This window comes from Phocoena sinus, chromosome 13, assembly GCF_008692025.1.
Source record: "Phocoena sinus isolate mPhoSin1 chromosome 13, mPhoSin1.pri, whole genome shotgun sequence".
In the NCBI taxonomy this organism is placed as follows: Eukaryota; Metazoa; Chordata; class Mammalia; order Artiodactyla; family Phocoenidae; genus Phocoena; species Phocoena sinus.
In genome coordinates, this window is record NC_045775.1 from 31,277,797 (window position 1) to 31,299,069 (window position 21,273).

A 21,273-nucleotide genomic window follows, 5' to 3' on the forward strand; every position below is an offset into this window, starting at 1 on the left:
ATATTCAAAAACTAACTCAAAATGGACCAAAGACCATAATGTAAGAGCTAAAACTATAAAACTTATAGGAAAAAACATAAGGATAAATTTTCAAGACTTTGGATTTGGCAATGGATTCTTAACCATGACAACAACAAAAGCTCGAGCAACAAAAAACTAGATAAATTGGAATTCCTAAAAATAAAAACTTTTGTATTTCAAAGAACAGATCAAGAAAGTGAAAAAGGCAACCCATAGTATAGGAGAAAATATCTGCAAATCATGTATCTGTTAAGGAACTTATATCCAGAATATATAAAGAACTCTTATAACTCAATAATAAAAGGACAAATAACCCAGTTAAAAAATGGGCAAACTATCTGAATAGACATTTCTTGACAGATATACAAATGGACAATAAGAAACTGAAAAGATGTTTAATATCATTAGCCATTAGAGAAATACATATCAAAAACCACAAATTCACACCACCTAGAACAGTTATAAAAAAGTCAGATAATAACAAGTGTTAGTAAGGATGTGGAAAAGTTATAATCCTGATAAAATGCTGGTAGAATGTAAAATGCCACTACTCTGGAAGAGTCTGGAAGTTCCTCAAAAAGTTAAATAGCATTTGACCCAATAATTTCACTCCTAGGTATACACCCAAGACAAATGAAAACATATGTTCACATAAAAACTTGTACATGAATGTTTATAGCCAAAGGTGGAAACAATCCCAAATGTCCTTCAAGTGCTGAATGGATAAACGAAATGTGGTATACCCGTACAAAGGAATATTATTTGGCCATAAAAGGAATGAAGCACTGATACATACTATAACATAGATGACTCTTAAAAGCATTATGCTAAGTGAAGAAGCCGATCACAAAACACTATATATTATATTGTTTCATTAATACGAAATGTCCAGAAGAGGCAAATCTATGAACATAGCAAGGAGATTGGTGGTTATCTATGAATGGAGTGGATGGGGGGTTGGAGGGAAACAGGAGAGTGACAGCTAAGAGGTGGTTTTTTGTTTTTTTCACGTCTTTACTGGGGTATAATTGCTTTACAATGGTGTGTTGGTTTCTGCTGTATAACCAAGTGAATCAGCTATACATATACATATATTCCCATATCTCCTCCCTCCTTGCGTCTCCCTCCCACCCTCCCTATCCCACCCCTCTAGGTGGTCACAGAGCACCGAGCTGATCTCCCTGTGCTATGCGGCTGCTTCCCACTAGCTATTTTACATTTGGTAGTGTGTATATGTCCATGCCACTCTCTCACTTCGTCCAAGCTTACCCCTCCCCCTCCCCGTGTCCTCAAGTCCATTCCCTACGTCTGCATCTTTATTCCTGTCCTGCCCCTAAGAGGTTTTTTTTAATGAAGTGATTAAAAACGTTCTAAAACTGACTAGGGTGATGACTGCACAATACTAAAAACTACTGTACACTTTACATGGGTGAATTATATTTCAATAAAGCTGCTGAAAAAAGTACTCCAATGTATTTATTGTTTTTTAAAATCAGGAAGGGGCACTTTTTGCTTGCTTGCTTTTCTGGTTTTCCTATAATGAGCAAGTAAAGCAGATACATAAAAAGCACATTTAGATGACTTAAATAAGCTGGCTCTCTAGTTCTTAATCTTTATTTGGGGCATGGATTTCTTTGAGGATCCAATAAAAGTTAAGAGACATTGTGCCTGAAAGATTCACACATAATATACTCACAGGAAGAGTATTAGGGGCTCACATAACCCTGAAGCCCCCATGGTCCCCTTAGAGACTTACGGACTCCAGTTTACTTACAAAAGGAGACTTAAAAGCTAAACTCGCAGCAATGGTGAGAGCAGGATCCAAACAGCGGAAGATAGACCCAAACAGCATTAGTTTTCCGATTCTCACATCTACAGGCAGAGAAGCCAAGTGATACCCTAGAGGGGTCAGTTTTTCATCTGGAGTTAATGCTCCCAGGTCTCGTAACCGTATTTTTGAGGCACGGAGAGAATCAGCGTGCGGGGGTTCAATGAGCCGAGAGAACACAGACTGGAGATTATGAGTGCTAAACATCTCTAAAATTTTAATTCTGAAAAAAGAAAACAAAACAATTTGTCATTTTTATTTCTGGTGGGATGACACAAAGAGGTAAGCTGCTTCTGTGAATGAAAATAATTTATAATTTCCCAAATATATGCTTTCATAAACCAAACCATGCCAGTTTAAATAAATTTTTAAAAAATCTCTTATGTCTTTTACTTCTCCTAGCAATAAGTTACAGAAACACTTTCAGATTCTGAAATTTACTGAGATTCAGAATAAATTTCTCTCTATAAACTTCCAAAATGCTTTTTTCTACAACAGTGGGTTCAAATCATGAAATAAAATTCAAATGATCCACCTACTCTCTTTCCCACATCTGAAATTGCATAATAATTGTTTATAAAATTAACCTGCATTGTGTCCTGCCTTGTAACAGCTCTTGAGAAGCTGTTTTAAATTATGAATTTAGGCAATTTTCGAAAGAGAAAAATCTAACATATATAAAGTTTATTTATTTCACTTATAATTCCTTTATATTTTTACTAATGTGATGGAAGCCTCTCAAAATACACCTATTGGATAAAAGAAGAGCTGTAACATCTTTGTACAAGTAACTTTTTTCCCTTTGGGTAAACATTTTATGGGCACACTCCCTCAAAATAATGACTCAGTCAAAGAGCATGGATAGTTTTATTTTATTTATTTATTTATTTATTTTGTGGTACGCGGGCCTCTCACTGTTGTGGCCTCTCCTGTTGCGGACGGAGCACAGGCTCCGGACACGCAGGCTCAGCGGCCATGGCTCACGGGCCCAGCTGCTCCGCGGCATGTGGGATCTTCCCGGACCGGGGCACGAACCCGTGTCCCCTGCATCGGCAGGCGGACTCTCAACCACTGCACCACCAGGGAAGCCCCTAGTTTTAGAGTTCTTATATACGCTACGCAAAGTTTCAGCAAGGTTGAACCAAAGGTTCTCCAGCTTCAATGACACTGAGTTTAATCATTCATTCATTAAATCCTATTTTATGATATTTGTTCTTGTTTGTTCATCAGGTAAATAATGGTGTTTTCAAATTGCTTTTGTTCACTTTGTTCTAACTGATAATGAGGGTGTAGATTCCCCCCTGCGATGATTTAATATTGGTGTTGCCCTAGCAGAAATTTCTTGATAAGTTAGATTACTTTCCTGACTTATAAATGTATTCTTAAGCTCTATTTTAGGGCCATCCTCTGCAATGCAAGAGATCTTTATGTGTAGAAAGTTAAAAGGTAAAGGCAACACTGAAGAGCTCGCTCTTTGCAAATGAATGAGTTCATCCAAGTCCACGCCTAGCAAAACATCTTCTACTAAGAAAAAGAAAACATGGAACTTAGGGTGAGAAACGTTGGGACCTTTCGGAAGCAGAACACAAGGATCAAGATGTACCTTAGACAGAGCTGTTCCAATGGCACTCTTTGTATTTCTGGTAGCTGCTGCTTTAGAAGCTGGTGACTGAAGTGATGGCTGGTGAATAAATGGAAGCAGACCCCAGATGCAACACGACCTGCTCGACCTTTTCTTTGCAGGGCATTGGCTTGAGAGACAAAAGTATCCTCTAAACTTTCCATCCCTTTGCTGGCATCATATCTATAAAGTAAAAGAAAAGGTAAAAAGCAGTTACTTTATAAAAATGTGGCCAAAATTTTACTTAGCATGGACAGAACAGATGAACCATCCTACTTCTGTAGAAGGACAGTGTCCCGCATGTTCTGGGGTAGTTGAGTCCGTGGTGGGAGCGCTTTGTGCTAATTTAGATGGTTTCTGTACTATATACTACATACAGTTTCTTTATTCAATTAAAAAAATTTTTTTTTCATTTTATTTTCGACAAATAAAAATTACAGATATTTAAGGTGTACAATGTGATGTTTTGATATATGTATACATTGTGAAATGATTACCAACCTTTTGGTAATTAACATTTCCATCACCTCCCATACCAATTCTTTTTCATTCAAGCACATGTAAAGCATATAAGAAAAAGAGGAAAAATAATTATTTCTAAGGTAAAAACTTAAAATTTCTACCTCTGTTTGAATATAAGATTCATGATCCTAGCTACAGAATCACTCATATCTACAGAGTTTTCATAAAGTATTTTTTCAAACGTAATCCATGTAGCTTAATAGCATTAGCCTTTAACAGCTGTGTTGCTCCAAATGAGGCATCGTTAGCCCCTCTCTTACATCACCAAAAGAGGATACCTCTTTTCTTTCATTTTCCCAGAATCGATGACATAGACAACATCATCGATGGTTATGGATGTCTCAGCGATGTTTGTGGAAATTATAATCTTAGTTACACCGACAGGAGGCTTTACAAACACAGCTTGCTGCTCTTCACTGGATAAAGATGAATGAAGTGGGTGAACAACACATCTAAAAAAGAAAAAAAAAGGATTTAGTGTTCTAGTACAAAACACTGAAAGTGGGTTATAATGGGTGAATTTCTATTAAAACTAACAATGTGACTCCAAAAATCAGCTGCTTCTCCACAACCTGTCCTCAAGGCCCAGGTCTTCTACATGGGAAAGTTCTTTCTGACCCTTAAAAAATATTTACTCAGTTCTATGAACTAAAAACCTTGCATCAACTTGGGGAAAACTGGAGTGTAATTCACTAGTAAATAATCAAGAGGACTAAATAGTTGACATTCTACAAGTAACAAGCCTGGAGCACACTAACCAACAAAGAATCATTTTTTTCCCTACCTTTAAATTCAGAGAAAGAGAGACAGAGACAGTCATGTATGCTAAGAAACTTGAGTCTTATATTTCTAGGGGGTGTTCATCTGTCAAGTAGTGTCCCCTTAGATATGAAGACGTACCCAGTCTGTCTTACTACTGGAGTAGGAACCACTGAAAATTATTTTTTCTCAAAATGGTAGCATTTCTTTGTTGTTATTAACTCTGGCTTCTCCAATCCCCAGTATCTGGCAACTGAAATTACAGTTGACCCTCAAAAAATACGCGGATTAGGGAAGGCCAATCCTCTGTGCAGTCAAAAATCCATGTATAATTTATAGCTGGCCCTTTGTATATGTGGTTCCTCTGTATCTGTGGTTCTGCATCCATGGATTTAACTAACCATGTATCATGTAGTACTACAGTATTTACCATTGAAAAAAATCCATGTATAAGTGGACCCATGCAGTTCAAACCCGTGTTGTTCTAGGGTTAACTGCACATGCAACTTTGCTGAGTCACTACGCTAAGTGAAGAGAAACATTTTTATATAATGGAATGGAAATGACTGACTCCCTGGAACAAACTGTTTTGTCTATTCCCAGCTGGCATAAACAAAGGTATTTTTGAGCAGTGACACCAGGGTTGAAAGAGGGTGATGACAGTCAAAGAGATCTTTCTGGTTATTCATTTTCACACATAACTGGAATAGATGATTAAGAATATAGGAAGCAATTAACTTACCGATTACTACGTCTGTTGTTGAATAGAGAATTAGACTGTAGCTGTTCATAAAGCATTTTGATTTCTGCTAGTCCCGGTAAAAATACAAGTATAGCACCTGGGTATATAAAAAGAATCAATCTGATAGATGTGAAAAAGAAAAAACTAATACAGATTTAATTTTAAACGAAAAATGTAATAATCTGAGATTTTTCACAATTTTCTTTTCTTTGTAAAGTCCCCAGGGAACTAAATGGAAAACAAACTTTTAGAATATATTTTCTGACTTAATAACTACAGAATGAATGAGGTACTATATCTTTCGAAAAAAAGAAATGATGTGTAGAAAAATATAATGCCTTACGTTATACAAGAATCATTAGCAAAGCTCTTTAAACATACTTCTTCAGTGCACTGGCCACTGACATTCTGTTTCTATAGAAAGAGTTATCCTTCTAATCTTATATGACAGGAAGACTCTTCTCCCCATTAGTAAATAAAATCCATAAACATTTTATTGGAAATGAGAAAAAGAAACTATAATTGGCCAGCCAATCTGGTAATCTAAATTTAGATATGTGTTGAAGAGGCAGTATATTAACTTACCATGCCATAATGGTTTATGGGCTTTAAAATTTTACATTAAAGAAAATAAGCAGTGATAACTGATTATAGTGTATTTCTGTGCCAAGAGCAGTCACTCAGCAATAGTCGCCTCCTTTTGTGCTTTATTCACAGAGGAAATTGACACTGTCTTCACTAACCCTGCCTTTAATCCCACAAATATTTATTGGGTGTCTTTGTCAGCTCTGTGCTAGGTACAATGGAAAAGAAAACAAAGATCTGCCCACAAGGGACTCATGACTAATAATTTATCAGAGTTATTCTCCCCACTAAGTAAATAAGGAAACTAAGTTATTACAAAAATTGAACTCCGAAGAAGGACAAAAGATTATCTTTCAAGGTTGGTTTTAATACTGTACTTCATAGTTTACAAAGAATGTTCACATATATTATCTCACTTGATCCTCATAACCACCTGTTAAGAAGATTAACAGTACCCTTAAGGTGACTCAGTAACATGGTCAGGTCACAGAACTTAATAAGAGGGGAGTATGAAAACAAATATAGGGTTTCTGGTACCAGATCCATGCTTTTTCCATTACATACCCCATGCTTCTCTCTACCATAGTAGCACAAAATTTAAGAGTGGTAAAATAATCTATATGGATGGAAAAAAAATTTGTCTGTATTTTTATGTGCCTTCTGATCTGCTCTGCCCTCATGGCTTGGCCATCTGTATCAAGGATATCTTTAATATTCACAAATATATCACCAACTGCCTAATCACTACATCAACTTTGCTTTGAATTCAGATAATTTTCTAACATTTCTTTTTGGCTGCTATACTTGATTTTTTTCAGTAATAGTCTTTTCCTTTGGGATGAAATATGATATTCAATCCAGTGATAATGCATTAGCCAACAATGGCTTTTTGCCAAGGAATGAGAAACAAGGCACTTCAATAATTTTATGTGGCTCACATGTTTCCTTAGAAAATACCACATAATGATTAAGATCTAATCAGAAGAGGGCAGTCATTAAGCACTGTGTAGTGAGCATATAATGTCGTTTTCTGATCTATGATTCCACTTAATTTTCACTCAACAATGGCTGCATCTGTTCATGCAACAAATATTTACTCCACACCTAAAGATTCCAGGTTCTGTTCTAGGGTCTGAGGAATACAGTGGTACACAAGAAATTCTTATTCTTCAAGAGCTGACATTCTACTGAAGGAGACCATCAGTAAGCAGAACTATAGTTTTGGATAGTGTTGAGTGCTATATTGAAAATGAAAACCATTTTTGGATATTGTGATAGACTGAGGGGACAGACAACAGATAGGGTGGTCAGAGAAGACTCCTCTGAAGAGAAGACATTTGTTGGAAACCTGAATGATGTGCAGGATTCAGTTATGAGAAGATCTGGGACATTCTTCTGGAGATAACGGACTACAAATGAGGTAAAGAGGTCACTGGGAAGACACTGAGCAAGGGGAAGGGAGGGATTGCTCTGTGTTATAACAGTAGGAGTAGTAGTAGAACAGTGATAATAATTACAATGATAAATATACTAGCATAACTATAATTTTGTTAGGGGTAGTACCTACTGGGCATTAAATATATGTCAGGCACTGTGCTAAGCGCTTTGTATATGGTTTCTTTTAATCCTCAACATAGAGGATTTATTATTGTCTTCATTTTATAAACAAGGAGCCTGAGGCATAGAAAAGATAAGGACTTCTTTATTATCCAAGGTAACAGAGCTCGGAGTAGCAGGGAATTTTATCAGACTTTCCAAAGCCTGTTCTCTTAACCCCACTGCCCTGTGGCCTCCAGGTATAGTCTTCACATGATTCAAACACTCATTATTAGGCTCCCATTTAGCCAGGGACTGACCACCAGTGTTGACATGTGGACACCCAGGCTTTCTTTTCAGCCTTCTTCATTTTGGACTTTGTCTTGTTAACATCTTTTTGCTCAGTGGGTAAAAGGTAAAACTTCCTCAAAAGGTAAACGGTAAAATTTCCTCCTGAAAAACCTAATAAGCAACTGTACACACAACTGGGGGTGAAAAGGTGAGGAACCAGGGCGAGGGCTCCAGGAAGAGAGGCTGTCCCCACAATCCCCACCATCTCTGGAAGTAGACTCCCTGCCCTTTGCCGTCTCACACTTAAGACAGGAAGCAGTTACCTGGAGGGTAGGAGTGCTTTCCATCCACAATCCACTCTAACAAGGCTTCAATTAATTCAAGATTAACCTTTTCAAAATCCATAATGGACATTGTTTTGATGACTGATTTGCTAACCCCTGAAAGAAAGGTAAAAATCAGGATAGTTATACCTTATTGAAGAAAATATGCCTGGGAACTAAGTGGGTGTCTTGATTTGGTTTAATAACACAGATGTCCACATTTAATGTACTGAAATGAATTTTTTTTCCTTCAGTCTCTCAGAAAATACAGGCTCACTAGAAGCACTTTTTGCTTGAACAATGACCCAAAGAGCAGGCTCCTGCCCCTGCTGGAAAGGCCGAGAGAAGCAACTTTTAACTTTTCTCTTTCCTTCCCCTTTTATCTATCATATAAAATATGTTTTATATATATTTCAGATATATATTAAATATATTTATATATTATATCAGTATATTCTCTCTATATATATATCAAATACATGTGATATATAAATATATCAAATATATTTCAGAAAACCTTTCCAGATTCAATCAACTTGTGAGTCAGATCAGCCAAAAGTCCAGGCAACAGTAACTGTGAAAATCAGTGCACAGAGGCCACAGCTTTACTTTACAACAGTGACTTTACAGCAGCAACTTTATAACAGTGACTTTTAAGTTCCTTGGGAAAATCATAAAAGTTATGAATCTTCCCTGAAAAATACATGTGATTTTAATGGCTTCACCAATACCCCTGAAGTCTACCCATCGACCCTCAGGTTCAGGGTCTACAATCTCCTTCTAATTCATCGGAAGCCTAGTAAAAGATATACTTCCTTGTGTTGTACTAGAAGCCTCAGCTCTTTTAAAAACAAACAGCATATGCCTGGGGAGACAAATTCTCTGAAGATGGCTGCCTTTTCTTTTTAGTTCTTTCTAATGGCCCATCACCTGAAATAGAGCCTAACTGGAGCAAAATAACTGTAGTTGGTATGAAGGAAGGGAAGCTTTTTACGCTTTGCTGAAAAGCTTGAAGAGAGGCAAAAGCAGTTGCTAAACAATGTTGTTCTGAAGAATGAACCCTATGTTGGTAAAAAATGAAAGAAAGGAAGAAATAAGCTACACAAGCAAAAGTGTGGTTGGGTGTGGATGGCAGAGTAGGAATCATTTTTATTGGCCAACATTCCAAATAGCCAGACTTTTCAAAAAGGAGAAGGAATCAGCTTACTGAATAAAAGGGAAATGAAAATCATTAAAAAAATTTTTTTTTATACTTTGGCAGGTTTTACTAATCATTTATATATTTTAAAAGACTGATTTTTATTATTATTTTTTAACTAGAAAAAGTTTTAAAAATCGAGCTAGGGAACATTGTTTAATTTTCTGAAAGAGAGCACTGAGATCAACTAGATAAAGTCTTTGTTTCATAGGAAAGAGGAGGCTCGGAGAAGCTAAGTGATCAATCAGCCCAGCATCATACAGAAGCTAGTGGTAGAGCCAGGTTTCCCAACCTCAAATCCTTAGAAAAGAGTTCTCAGAGGTGCTTTCTGAACTTTGATATCTCTGTGCTTGACATCAGAAAGACCGTGGCTTAGATTCAGTCATAATTCTTAAAGAAAACTCTGGAATTTCAAAAGAGAAACCAAAGAGATTTTCCTGTTAACTAATTTCATAGAATAAGGAAATGGGAATTGTCAGCTGGTATGATGTACAGAAAGAACACATTTGAGTCAGACATTTTCACGAGAATCACAAATCTGCACTTACTAGCTCTGGGCACTATGCTGTGGATTTGTATTCTTATTTAATCTCCTAAATAACGGCATTTTATAGGTAAGGAAACTGAGGAATAGAGAGGATGAGGAACTTGCATATAACTGGTTTTATGAGAGCCTGGGGAGTCGAATCCAGGTCTGTAAGATACATGTCTATGCTCTTAACCTTACTTCTCAGGATGTTGGGAAGATTAAGTGAAATGTTTGGGAGCCACGTATATCTTCCTAAACAGCAGAACAAATGGCTAATGCCCTAATTCCTTTATGATTACCATTTCCCATGCAGGACTGCATCTTTGGTGGAAGGAGAAAAAGGAAAACTCACTTGCCTTTTCTGCTATAGAAGCACAGTAACAGGGGTTGGAGGCTCTTACTCCTTAAAAGGTAAACACCCTTTTTTTTTTTTTTTTTTTGGAAGGACCAAGAGGAGTTGGGGTGGCAGTCCACGGAAAAGAGAGCAGGAAAGGCAGCTGAGACCTGTCTAGGCTTTAGGAAGAAAGCAAAAGTAGTAACCTTAGGGTTTCTATGGGTTCAGCCCAGCTGAACGTATGGAAGACTATCTAGGAACAAAGCTGCGTGGAGTCCGGCATGGGAGGAGGGAGCACCTAACATATATAAAAATGCTCAGCACAGGGTGGGCCCTGAAAAGAGATGTCATTTTTGAGGCCTACTGAAAAATGCTAAAACTAGTGGGTGAAATTTTGAGGATGTTATAGGATAAATAGTTTCAAATCTCTCTCCACAACTAACTTAATTAACTACAAAGGGAATAAATAGTAACTACAGAGGAGAAACGTAGGCATCACCTTAACCAGATGATCAAAGTTAATACTGCTAATAATGGGACGAACCAACGTCACGTGCCTCCTGATACGATGTGCTGAGAAGGACTCAACATTGTCTCTGTGGTTTTCTAACCAAAAATGCATTACCTAAAATTAATCATGGGGCAACGTTAGAGAAACCCAAACAGAGGGACATTCTACAAAATAATTGGCCCAAACTCCTTAAAAATGTAAATCATAGAAGAAAAATAAAGGCTGGCAAATTTCTCCAGATAGAAAGAAACTAAAGACACATGCTGACTGAATGCAATATGTAATCTTCGGTTGGGTCCTGTACCACCTAAAAAATAGCAATAAAGTACATTACTGAAATAATTGACAAAATTAGAATATGGACTGTGGATTAAACAGTAGTACTGTATTAGTGTTCAATGTTTTCATTTTGATCATGTCCTGTTGTTTGTTTTTGTTTGGGGCCATGCCGTGCAGCTCATGGGGTCTTAGTTCCCCGACCAGAAATTGAACCCGGGCCCCGGCAGTGAAAGCGGCAGAGTCCTAACCCCTGGACCGCCAGGGAATTCCCATATCCTATTGTTATGTAAGAGGATGTCCTTGTTCTGAGGAAATACATACTGAAATATTATGGGTTAAGGAGCATCGTATCTGCAATTTACGCTCAAAACATCCAGGAAAAAAATATATATATGCACCCAGAGCAAGTAATAAAGCAAATGAAGCAAAATATTAATAATTGGTGAATCAGGGTAAAGGATATATGAGAGTTCACTGTAGTCTTGCAAATTTTTAATTCTGAATTCGAAATCATATCAAAATGCAAAGTTACAAAACACTCAAGAATATAATTTATATTTTACTACCTCCCAATTTTTCTATAATGAACACATTTACAATCAGGAAAAAACCCACTGGTAAATATAATAACAATTTTAATCTAATATGTATTAGAACTGTTATTTTTCTAAGTTTAAGGTTGTTCTGATGAACTGAAGACAAGGTAACTATGAAACAAGAGCCACGTTTTTCTTCTTCTGGATCATGGCGTGAGAAAAACTAGTTATCTTTGGCATAATTGTAATATTCCCCCCAGGAAGCACATTACCTTTATAGCGGGCCAGGAGCTGCTTAAAATCTAACTGTTGATCTGCCACAGCATCTTTGGTGGAATCCAGATCGTGGAGGTGCAGGGAGAGGCGCAGGTCCTCCTCCACCTCCTCAAACGCGGTTCTGCTGCGCCTTGCCTTGAGCTTCTCCTTTGACATCTGTTTCATGGAGCGCGCATATGGGCTCCCATCCTGCAACACATACCTGGGGAAAGAAGACAAAGAAATGTGTGGGTGTGGGTGCGGGTCTGCTGGTGAGGAGCGACACTATTCACCTGTTTCCCGTGCTCATTCAACAGGACGTTGCTCTGCTTCTGCCCAATCCAAGTGCTATTCTTCCACCAGTCCCGGATTCTGTCTGCCGTGCCCTGTTGCTGGGGGGGAGCACACTGGAATGCTTTTGGCTCTGTTTTAAGATAATTCTGGAGGCAGTGAATTTGGAAAAGTGAGAGAAAAAAGACAGGGAAACTAGCTGAAAGATGATTTCCCCAGAGATTCACATTCAGTGGAAGTGGGATCGGGCCCACAAAACAACAATTTTAATAAGCTCTCCAAGTATGCTTACTGCACACTGAAGTTTGAGAGCCACTGTTTCGGGGTTTTTAGCTTGAGAATACTGTATCATTAAATAACGTAGAATTAGGAGGGGGCTTATTAGGAATGGAAGGAACAAAGAGAAAGAAAAAATTCTGGGTTGAGTTTAAGGTGTCAGACATCCAAGTTGTTTCCATTCTGGAGCTCAGAGGTCAGGAATGAAGATACCAATCTGGGAGTTCTCAGCACAGCGGTGACAGCTGAAATCACATGAGTCTTAGAGAGCCAAGCAAGAATTTAACAGTGAGAAGAAACAGTGCAAGGATAAAACCCTGGGGAATCTTCAAGGTCAAAGAGTAGGAAGAGGAAGCAGAGCTTTCAGAGGGGAGAAATCTGTTGATATCCAACAGACATTACCACCTTCTATCCGGTACAGAACTTATACACTCATATGTAGTGCAAACTCCTTGAAGGCAGAATAATAATGATAATAATAGCTAACATATATAAAGCATTTGATATATGCCAGGCACAGTTCTAAGCCCTTTGCAAGTATTAACTCCAAATATTAATTAATCCTCATAACTCTTGAAGAGGCTACTTTTAATACGCACACTTTACATATGATGAAACTAAGTCACAGAGAGATTAAGCTACTTACCAATGTTACAGTTGGTAAGTAGAGGGATTTAAATACTAGTAGTCTGTCTGCAGAATTAGTACTTTTTTTCCCATGTTAAATTCTCCATAGATTTGGTCCATCATTTTTTATTTTTTATTTATTTTTATTTTATTTTATTTTTTTGGCCATGCCACAAAAATTGTGGGATCTTAGTTTCCCCGACCAGGGATTGAACCCAGGATACCACAGAAAAATCGCCGAGTCCTAACCACTGGACCGCCAGCGAATTCCCCATCATTTTTAAAACAGACTTTACTTTTTAAAGCAGTTTTAGGTTCACAGCAATACTGAGCAGAAGGTACAGAGATTCCCCATACACCCCCTGCTCCCTGCCCTACGCATAGCCTCCCCCATTAGCAATATCCCCAACCCGAGTGGTACATTTGTTAAAACTGAGGAACTGACATCCACACATCATTATCACCCAAGGTCCTTAGTCTACATTAGGGATTCCTGAGTCAGTACTCTTAATATATAATATTGCCTTTGAATTCAAATAATTTGTATAATAAATATTCGCTGAAAGGGGAAAACAAAATGCTCAAATAGAAAAATTAGAAGAAAAGTTAACCCGTTTATTAGTATCCAGGCACACAGAGGTAAAATAGTAATTCTGTTTTCAAGGACTTTCCCCAAACTTTAATTAATATCTTCCTTACCTTGTCACGGCAATTGCATCTTCCAGAAAAAATTGATCAACAGGAAATGTACGACCTAGGAAAACAAGAAAATAAAACAGGAAAGTCTCAGAATACCCGTTCAACTATCTTGAAACTGTTTGTATATGTAAAATTGTCTAAAAACGAAGCTTGGCACAGTAAGGTACTATTTACTCTGTGGTCTTACAAGTATTCAGAAAAAGCTTTTCATGATAAAAATGGAAGGAGTAGATTCTAGTTAGTAAATAAAACAGAAGTGCATAGTTGGAGAGATGATCATTTGCTAATAAGACTTTTTTTAACCTCTTTTTAAAAAAAATCTGTTAAACCTTTTTATCCCCCTCTGCTTCCCTGCAGGGGACCTTTAAACAGTCAACAATTGTATTCTAGATCAAGCATATAATTTCATCTTTAAATCTACTGTCGATATCCTCTATAACTAGAACGAATTATTCACCACTGAGTGTTTCCAAATTGTTCTTTACCAATCAACTGCAGAATGATAAGCCAAAGCCCAAGGTGATAAATTAATCCCACAATGAGACTGTGAAAGCACCAAGAGAAGACACAGACTACCCAATTTCACTTGCTCCCAGAGTGGACCAATATCCAGAAGTTTAGCAGAATCCAGCAATGAATAAATATGCTATACACAGATACAACTTTTCCCTTTATGACAGATTACCATTATAAACTCACATTTTGATGTTAAACACAACAGAATGCTAGAAATCCTAATAACCTAGACTTTTTTTTTAAAAGCACATATAAATTGAAATCTCCCAGCAAATAAATATAACATTACCTCTTCAATAATTTCATTATATGGTTATGATTTTATTTGTTATAAACTAATCAATTCTTCTCTAGAAACATATAAATACTCATTCATTTATATCTCAAATGAACTTTAAAATAATTATATTTGCTTATTAGGACAATATGTATTTAATGATGGATTTTAATCACCTGGTATAGTGATAACTGGGCAGGAATTAAAATATTCTGAAAAGAGCTCAGCGTTTAAAGTTGCACTCATCAGAATAACTTGAAGAGTTGGTCTCTGCAACACAATGTCTTTCAAAACTAGCAGTAAGAAGTCACTAGAGGAAATAAAAGAAACATCTGAGGATCAAACAAATTTAATACATGAAAATTAATAACCTTTGACATATTTCAAGTAAGTGTAAGACTTATGTGAAAAAAATTTATAACTCATAGAAAGATGTGTCATGTTCCTAGATGTGAAGACTTAATGTTGTAAAGATATCAATTTCCCACCAAATAAACTAAATTCAGTGTAGTACCAATCAAAATACCAACAGCATTCATCATTGCATTTGATAATTCCACTTCTTGATATCTACATGTACATAAAGAGGTATATACAACGATTTTCATTATAGCATTGTTTGTAAATCAGTGGAAACTACCAAAATGTCTATCAACCAAGAAACGGTTAATTATGACAATATCATCTATTCTAAGGAATAACATGAGGCAGAATAAAGTAGAGCTCTAGATACAGACATGAAAACATCTCTAAGAGATATTGTTAGTGAAAAAAACCCAAGTTGTAGAACAATATGTACCACAGAACAGCAATGTCCTAACTGGCCTCCCTGTTTCAGCCCTTGCCCCCCTAAAATCTATTCTCAGTATGGTAGACCAATAATTCTGTGCCAATGTAAATCTGATTGTGCCACTCTTCTGCTCAAAATCCTTCAACGACTTCTTATCAAAGTCCTCACTAACGAGGTCCTATGTGACATGATCTGTACCCTCACTACTCATTTCCTGTCGCTCTCCCTCTTCATCACTTGGCTGCAGCCACACTGTCCTCCTTGCTGTCTTTGAGACATGGACCCTAGGTCCCTTGCACATGTTATTAATGTGCCTAGAAAGGGCTTCTCCCAGACATTCAAGAGGTAGCTCACTCACTCACTTTCTTTGAGTCTTTACTCAAAATGTACCTTTTCAGCTAGGCCTTCCCTGGCCACCATGTTTAAAATTTCAAATGTTCCCCTCCCTTGCATTTCATATTACCCTTTCTCTTCTTAGCACTTAACAAACATACTTTATATTTTACTTCTTTATCTTGCTTATTGTTGGGCTCTCTCACTAGAATATAAGCTCTATGAGGATGGGGATTTTGGTTATTTTGTTCTACAAGATACTACTCAGTACCTGGAGCACTGCCTGGGATATAGTAGGTGCTCAATAAATGTTTGTTGATTTGCTAAATGAATACATAATTTGTATAAGAAAAAAAGTTCTGGAAATAAAAGTACCTATTTCTGACAAAGCAAGTATATATGTCAATGTACAGTAGGACATATCACCAATCTGATCACCGTAGTTATCTCTGGGGCAGGGACTGGGAATGGTTTGGGAGTGTTACAGGGGACTTTCACTTTATCTGTGTTGTTTGAATTTTTTTTTTTTTTTTTTGGCGGTACACGGGCCTGTCACTGTTGTGGCATCTCCTGTTGCGGAGCACAGCCTCCGGATGCACAGGCTCAGCAGCCATGGCTCACTGGCCCAGCCGCTCCGCGGCCTGTGGGATCTTCCCGGACAGGGGCACGAACCCGTGTCCCCTGCATCGGCAGGCGGACTCTCAACCACTGCGCCACCAGGGAAGCCTTGTTTGAATTTTTAATGAGTATATTCTTGAACTACTTAGTTTTCTTTAATGAGCTAATTTAATTACATTTATGACTATTCTTTTTCTTTTTTAGGGAAAAGGAAAATAATATAACAATAGGTAAATGGTTAAGTAACCTATGGTACATCCACACGTTAGAATTTCCTCGTGCAATTATTAGCAATAATTTCAAAGATAGTTCATGCTCTCATATTAAATATTAGATCACATGCAGCACACAACAGTATATAATCCCAATAGTGTTTGTGGAGATACATCTCTGCTAACTCCCAATATACTCCCAGAAGAAAACAGAACAAATTGTTAACATGTAATTAGCAATTCTATAAGGGACAGAAATTCTTCTTCTTGACATTTAATATTGCCTAAATGTGTTAGAATAATGTCATTATCTCTATGATCAGAAAATGTATTAAAAATTTTAAACAAATATAACTATAAATTTTCTATATTCAACCTTTTATCTTATTTATTTTTTAACTGATCTTGGTTCCTAGATTTTACTTTTTTTTTAATTTTAAAATTTTATTTATCTTTTATACAGCAGGTTCTTATTAGTTATCCATCTTATACATATTAGTGTATATATGTCAATCCCAATCTCCCAATTCATCATACCACCACCCCATTTTCTGCCTTTTTCAGTCAGAGCTAGCAAATATTCCCCTACTTTTTCTTATAATTTGTGTACTCCATTCCCAAAGACTGGTATTTGTAAATGCTCAAATCTCCCTTCTCCAGTGTGTAATTTATCTTTATTCGGATGTGAAAATACTCTGTTTTTAACTGTTGATATTCTATAGGTCATTAGGTTTTATAAAAATCTCTTTTTGAGAACATCATTGCAGCCAGGAACCAGATCCAGTGCTATCTTCCAGTTTCACTGACTTTGTGGAAGTATAAATGTTATGAAACCCAAAGCTACTCTTTTTTTTTTTTTTTTTTTTTTAACATCTTTATTGGGGTATAATTGCTTTACAATGGTGTGTTAGTTTCCAAAGCTACTCTTTATGTTCAAAATTACATTGGATATAATTTCACCTAAAATTAAAATTTTATTTTTATAATACAATCATTTAAATAATATTAGTTTGGCTGAATGTTTTATTTGATTCCCTCTTCTAGGTTGTTCAGTGATTCTGTTAAAATAAATTATTTCAAATGATCATTTCAACATTTAGGTGTAAAGTGACATTATTTACCATTTATTTTTTTCCCCAATGTTTTCTGGAGTCTCTACATAAAAGATTATTTGCCCCTCAAAGATTTTCAGTGTTTTCTACATAGCTATTTAAAATTTATTATTGTCTTGTTCTAGGAAATATTTCCTTTTATTTTGATCTATTCTTTTTATTCTTTTTAAAATCTTTTGCCACCTCACGCCTCTTGCTTGCAGGATCTAAGTTCCCTGACCAGGGATCAAGTCCGGGGCCCCGGCAGTGAAAGCGCTGAGTATTAACCACTGGACCACCATGGAATTCCCTGATATATTCTTTTTATATAAAAATCTTTTTCTTAAAAAAAAAAAAAATCTTTTTCTTTAGTTTCAAATTTCTTTATATTTCTTAATTACTACTATATTAGTGTATTTATTTCTTCTAACAAATAGTTTTCTGTTTACATGTCTTCCCCGTTCATTTTTTAAAAACTTTTTATCAACAATAGCTGGGACCTCTTTTCATGTTTGTTTCTTTTTTTTTAGTTTTGCTATGATCTATTTTCTGCTTCTCTGTCAGCCCATCAACTTTACTTAGACTTTCTTCTTCTCAAGATATTAATAATAATATAGTCCTTTTTGGGAAAGCCTCATGATTTGCACAGGATCATCTCTCTTTTTCCCATTACTTTTTTACTACTTTAGAGCATGATCTACATGACAAACTATGATCAATGCCATCTATTTACCTGGCCCTTCATTTTAAAATATTGAGAATTTTGATTTTATACCTTGACCCTTTAATGACTTCTAATTCCATTAAAGTAAAATCCAAATGCTTTATTATTAATGGTGCATAGTCTCCTGCTTTTTTTAGCTGTCACTTTTCCCCTCATTCACTACATATCAGCTGCACGCTGGCCTTCCTCCAGTTTTTGGACTCATGAAGCCCTTTACCACTGCAGAGTCCTTGCAAATGCTGACCTTGCCCTCATATATCTCATGAGACTCCTTTTCATACTTCTGTTTTTAATTTAAATGTAATCTCTTCAGAGATATAATCTCTGATTATCTCATAGCTCTCTCCCCCCAAACACAGCATCCTGTTTATTCCTTTATGGTACTTATTCCAATTTGTAGTTATTTACTTACTTGTTTATTTACCTGTTCATTATTTGTTTTTCCTACCAGACCATAAGACATAAAGGGGAAACATATATGTTTGTTCACTACAGTATCCCCAGCAATTAAAAGGCCACTTGGCACTTAATGCAGGCTCAATAAATACATGAATGAATGTCAGGGCTGAATGACTGACCAAATGCACAAAGAAGGAAGCACATATTGACAAATCCATCAGCTATAGCATGCACTACATCTGATATTCCTGCTAAGTACAGCACCCAGCGCAGCATGGTGCCTCTTATTAGACAATGTCCATCTAATAGGATCTCTTCCAGTGATGAACATGTGCTCTCCTAGCATTTTTCGTGTCACAGACCCTGGAGACCAGGAAGGCAGTTCCTCTTCTCTAACTTAAGCCTTCCCTACGGCAATTACCATTACTAGCTCTAAGGAACTTAACTGGAAGCAGAATAAAATTCTTTCAGCCATGTCTTCATTTGACATGTGTGGGTATTCATTTGGAAAATCTTTGCCTTACCTTTCTTCTGTCCTCTCATGGACTTCATCAACAATGATATGGGTGATTCCTTGTAGGGCTGTGTCCCCCTCTAGCCTTCTTAGCAGCACTCCTGTGGTGCAGTATAACAGTCTGGTGGCTGAGGACTTACACGTAAAAGGGCATAGAAAGCTTTAATGAACTTTCTGAAAAAAGGAAACACTTTCCTGGCAAAGCCATTTTTAATGGATAGGGATAAAGAATACTGAAAACACCAGCAGTTCTATTTTAATATAAACCAAGAAACTAAATGCATAGTTTCTTGCTGGCAACAACAAAAGCTTTTCTACTTTACATCAAAATTTTAAGACTCATAGAAAGCATTCAAAAATTATTATAAAACATAAAAATAACAGTGAGTGATGAAATCAATTCTGAATTTGTTCATTCCATATTTGGCTAAATGGATTAAGTCCCAGTTTAGGAACAAAGCAGCACCTACTACATCACTTCTGCCAATAAAGAATAGAAGGTCTTTACAGAGGAAATTAAGTACACCCCAAAAAGAGTTTAAACCAAAATATTTCTAAAAGGACTTCAGCCCTATTGCAGTATATATTCCAACTTGCCCAGAATCTCCAGACCCCAAGGGCTCTTTATACTTGAAAATTGTAAATTTCTGTCATCAGGAAATAAGAAAAGCATACAAACCTTGACACTTTCTAACCGGATCTGGTATCCCACAGTCAGACCCACTCTCTCTGCTCTTTCTTTAGCAACGTGTTCGGCGACAGAGATCGCAGAGATTCGTCGGGGTTGGGTACAGATGATGTTGGCCACCTTCTCAGGTGGTCCGTTCAGAGAATCATCCAGAATAAACTGTGGAATCTGTGTGGTTTTCCCACATCTGTATGTCAAAACAAGTAAGTCCTAAAATAAGAGTTTTCAAGTGCTCTAGTTAACTAAAGAAGCAATCATATCCAATGAGGAAAGTAAGAAGCTAATTAGAATAAAAGTTGTTCAGCTTCATCTATCTTTTAAACCTACCTACTGACTTATTACCTATAGCTGATAACTCCTAGGAATTTGCACTTAGGTTAACAGGGCAATCAAATAATAGTTCACTGTTATTTGTAAAACTGGGACTATTGAATAAACATTAGGTTAAGGTCTATAAATGCCTTCAGGAATGTGAACTCTACATGTGAATCCTAAAGAAACAGGAATATTATGATTATTAAAATACTTTATATTTTTCCCATTGGTGTGGTATTGCTTTGGCTATACCAAAGTACTGACTGAGGTTAAAAAGATAAGAAACTGGAAGATACAAAGTTACTACTATATCTGTGAGTCTGGGCACAAATGTAATTATTAAATTGAAGACCCTTGAATACAGAACTAAATTAAGCCTGCAACTTGCCCCTGCCAAATAGGTTTGGATAACATATGGAGAGTGTGGAACAGGAAAAATAATATACCCTAAGTTGTTCTTAAACAAAAGCTTTAAGGAAATCAGAATAAATTTAGAAAATTCATTTCTGAAGTTTCAAGCTAAATGTTCTGGAACTGTCCTTTACATTTTAAAATGGGCCTTGTTAAAAGCCTTCAGCTAGGCCTTTTGCCTTAAAATTGTCTTAAGGCAGAGGTATACAATATCTATAAATTCCCAAATTTCTGGGCTTCCCTGGTGGCGCAGTGGTTAAGAATCCGGCTGCCAATGCAGGGGACATGGGTTCATGCCCCGGTCCGGGAAGATCCCACATGCCGCAGAGCGGCTAGGCCCGTGAGCCACAAACTACTCAGCCTGCGCGTCTGGAGCCTGTGCTCCGCAACGGGAGAGGCCACGACAGTGAGAGGCCCGTGCACCGCGATGAAGAGTGGCCCCCGCTCGCTGCAGCTGGAGAAAACCCTCGCACAGAAACGAAGACCCAACACTGCCAAAAATAAATATAAAATAAATAAATAAAATTTTTTTAAAAATCCTAAATTTCTGAGTTTTGTTTGTTCTTTTTGTAATTTGGCTCTATAGGCTACAGTTGCCACATTATTTGCCTCTGTGAAATAT

At 36.8% G+C, this 21,273-nt stretch overlaps 1 protein-coding gene across 6 annotated transcripts in view; it reads right to left on the bottom strand.

Annotated features, from left to right (window-relative positions):
* The window catches only part of DHX57 (DExH-box helicase 57), a 57,067-nt gene that overhangs the window by 14,410 nt on the left and 21,384 nt on the right, over window positions 1–21,273 (bottom strand). For all 6 annotated transcript variants that reach the window (XM_032652574.1, XM_032652572.1, XM_032652578.1 and 3 more), the window contains 10 exons: window positions 19,917–20,112; window positions 19,248–19,372; window positions 14,733–14,866; window positions 13,764–13,818; window positions 11,888–12,093; window positions 8,229–8,345; window positions 5,494–5,590; window positions 4,271–4,444; window positions 3,453–3,653; window positions 1,796–2,072 (listed from right to left, as the gene is read on the bottom strand). In XM_032652574.1, coding sequence (XP_032508465.1) covers window positions 1,796–2,072; window positions 3,453–3,653; window positions 4,271–4,444; window positions 5,494–5,590; window positions 8,229–8,345; window positions 11,888–12,093; window positions 13,764–13,818; window positions 14,733–14,866; window positions 19,248–19,372; window positions 19,917–20,112 — 1,582 coding nt within the window. The remainder of the gene's footprint in view (window positions 1–1,795; window positions 2,073–3,452; window positions 3,654–4,270; window positions 4,445–5,493; window positions 5,591–8,228; window positions 8,346–11,887; window positions 12,094–13,763; window positions 13,819–14,732; window positions 14,867–19,247; window positions 19,373–19,916; window positions 20,113–21,273) is intronic.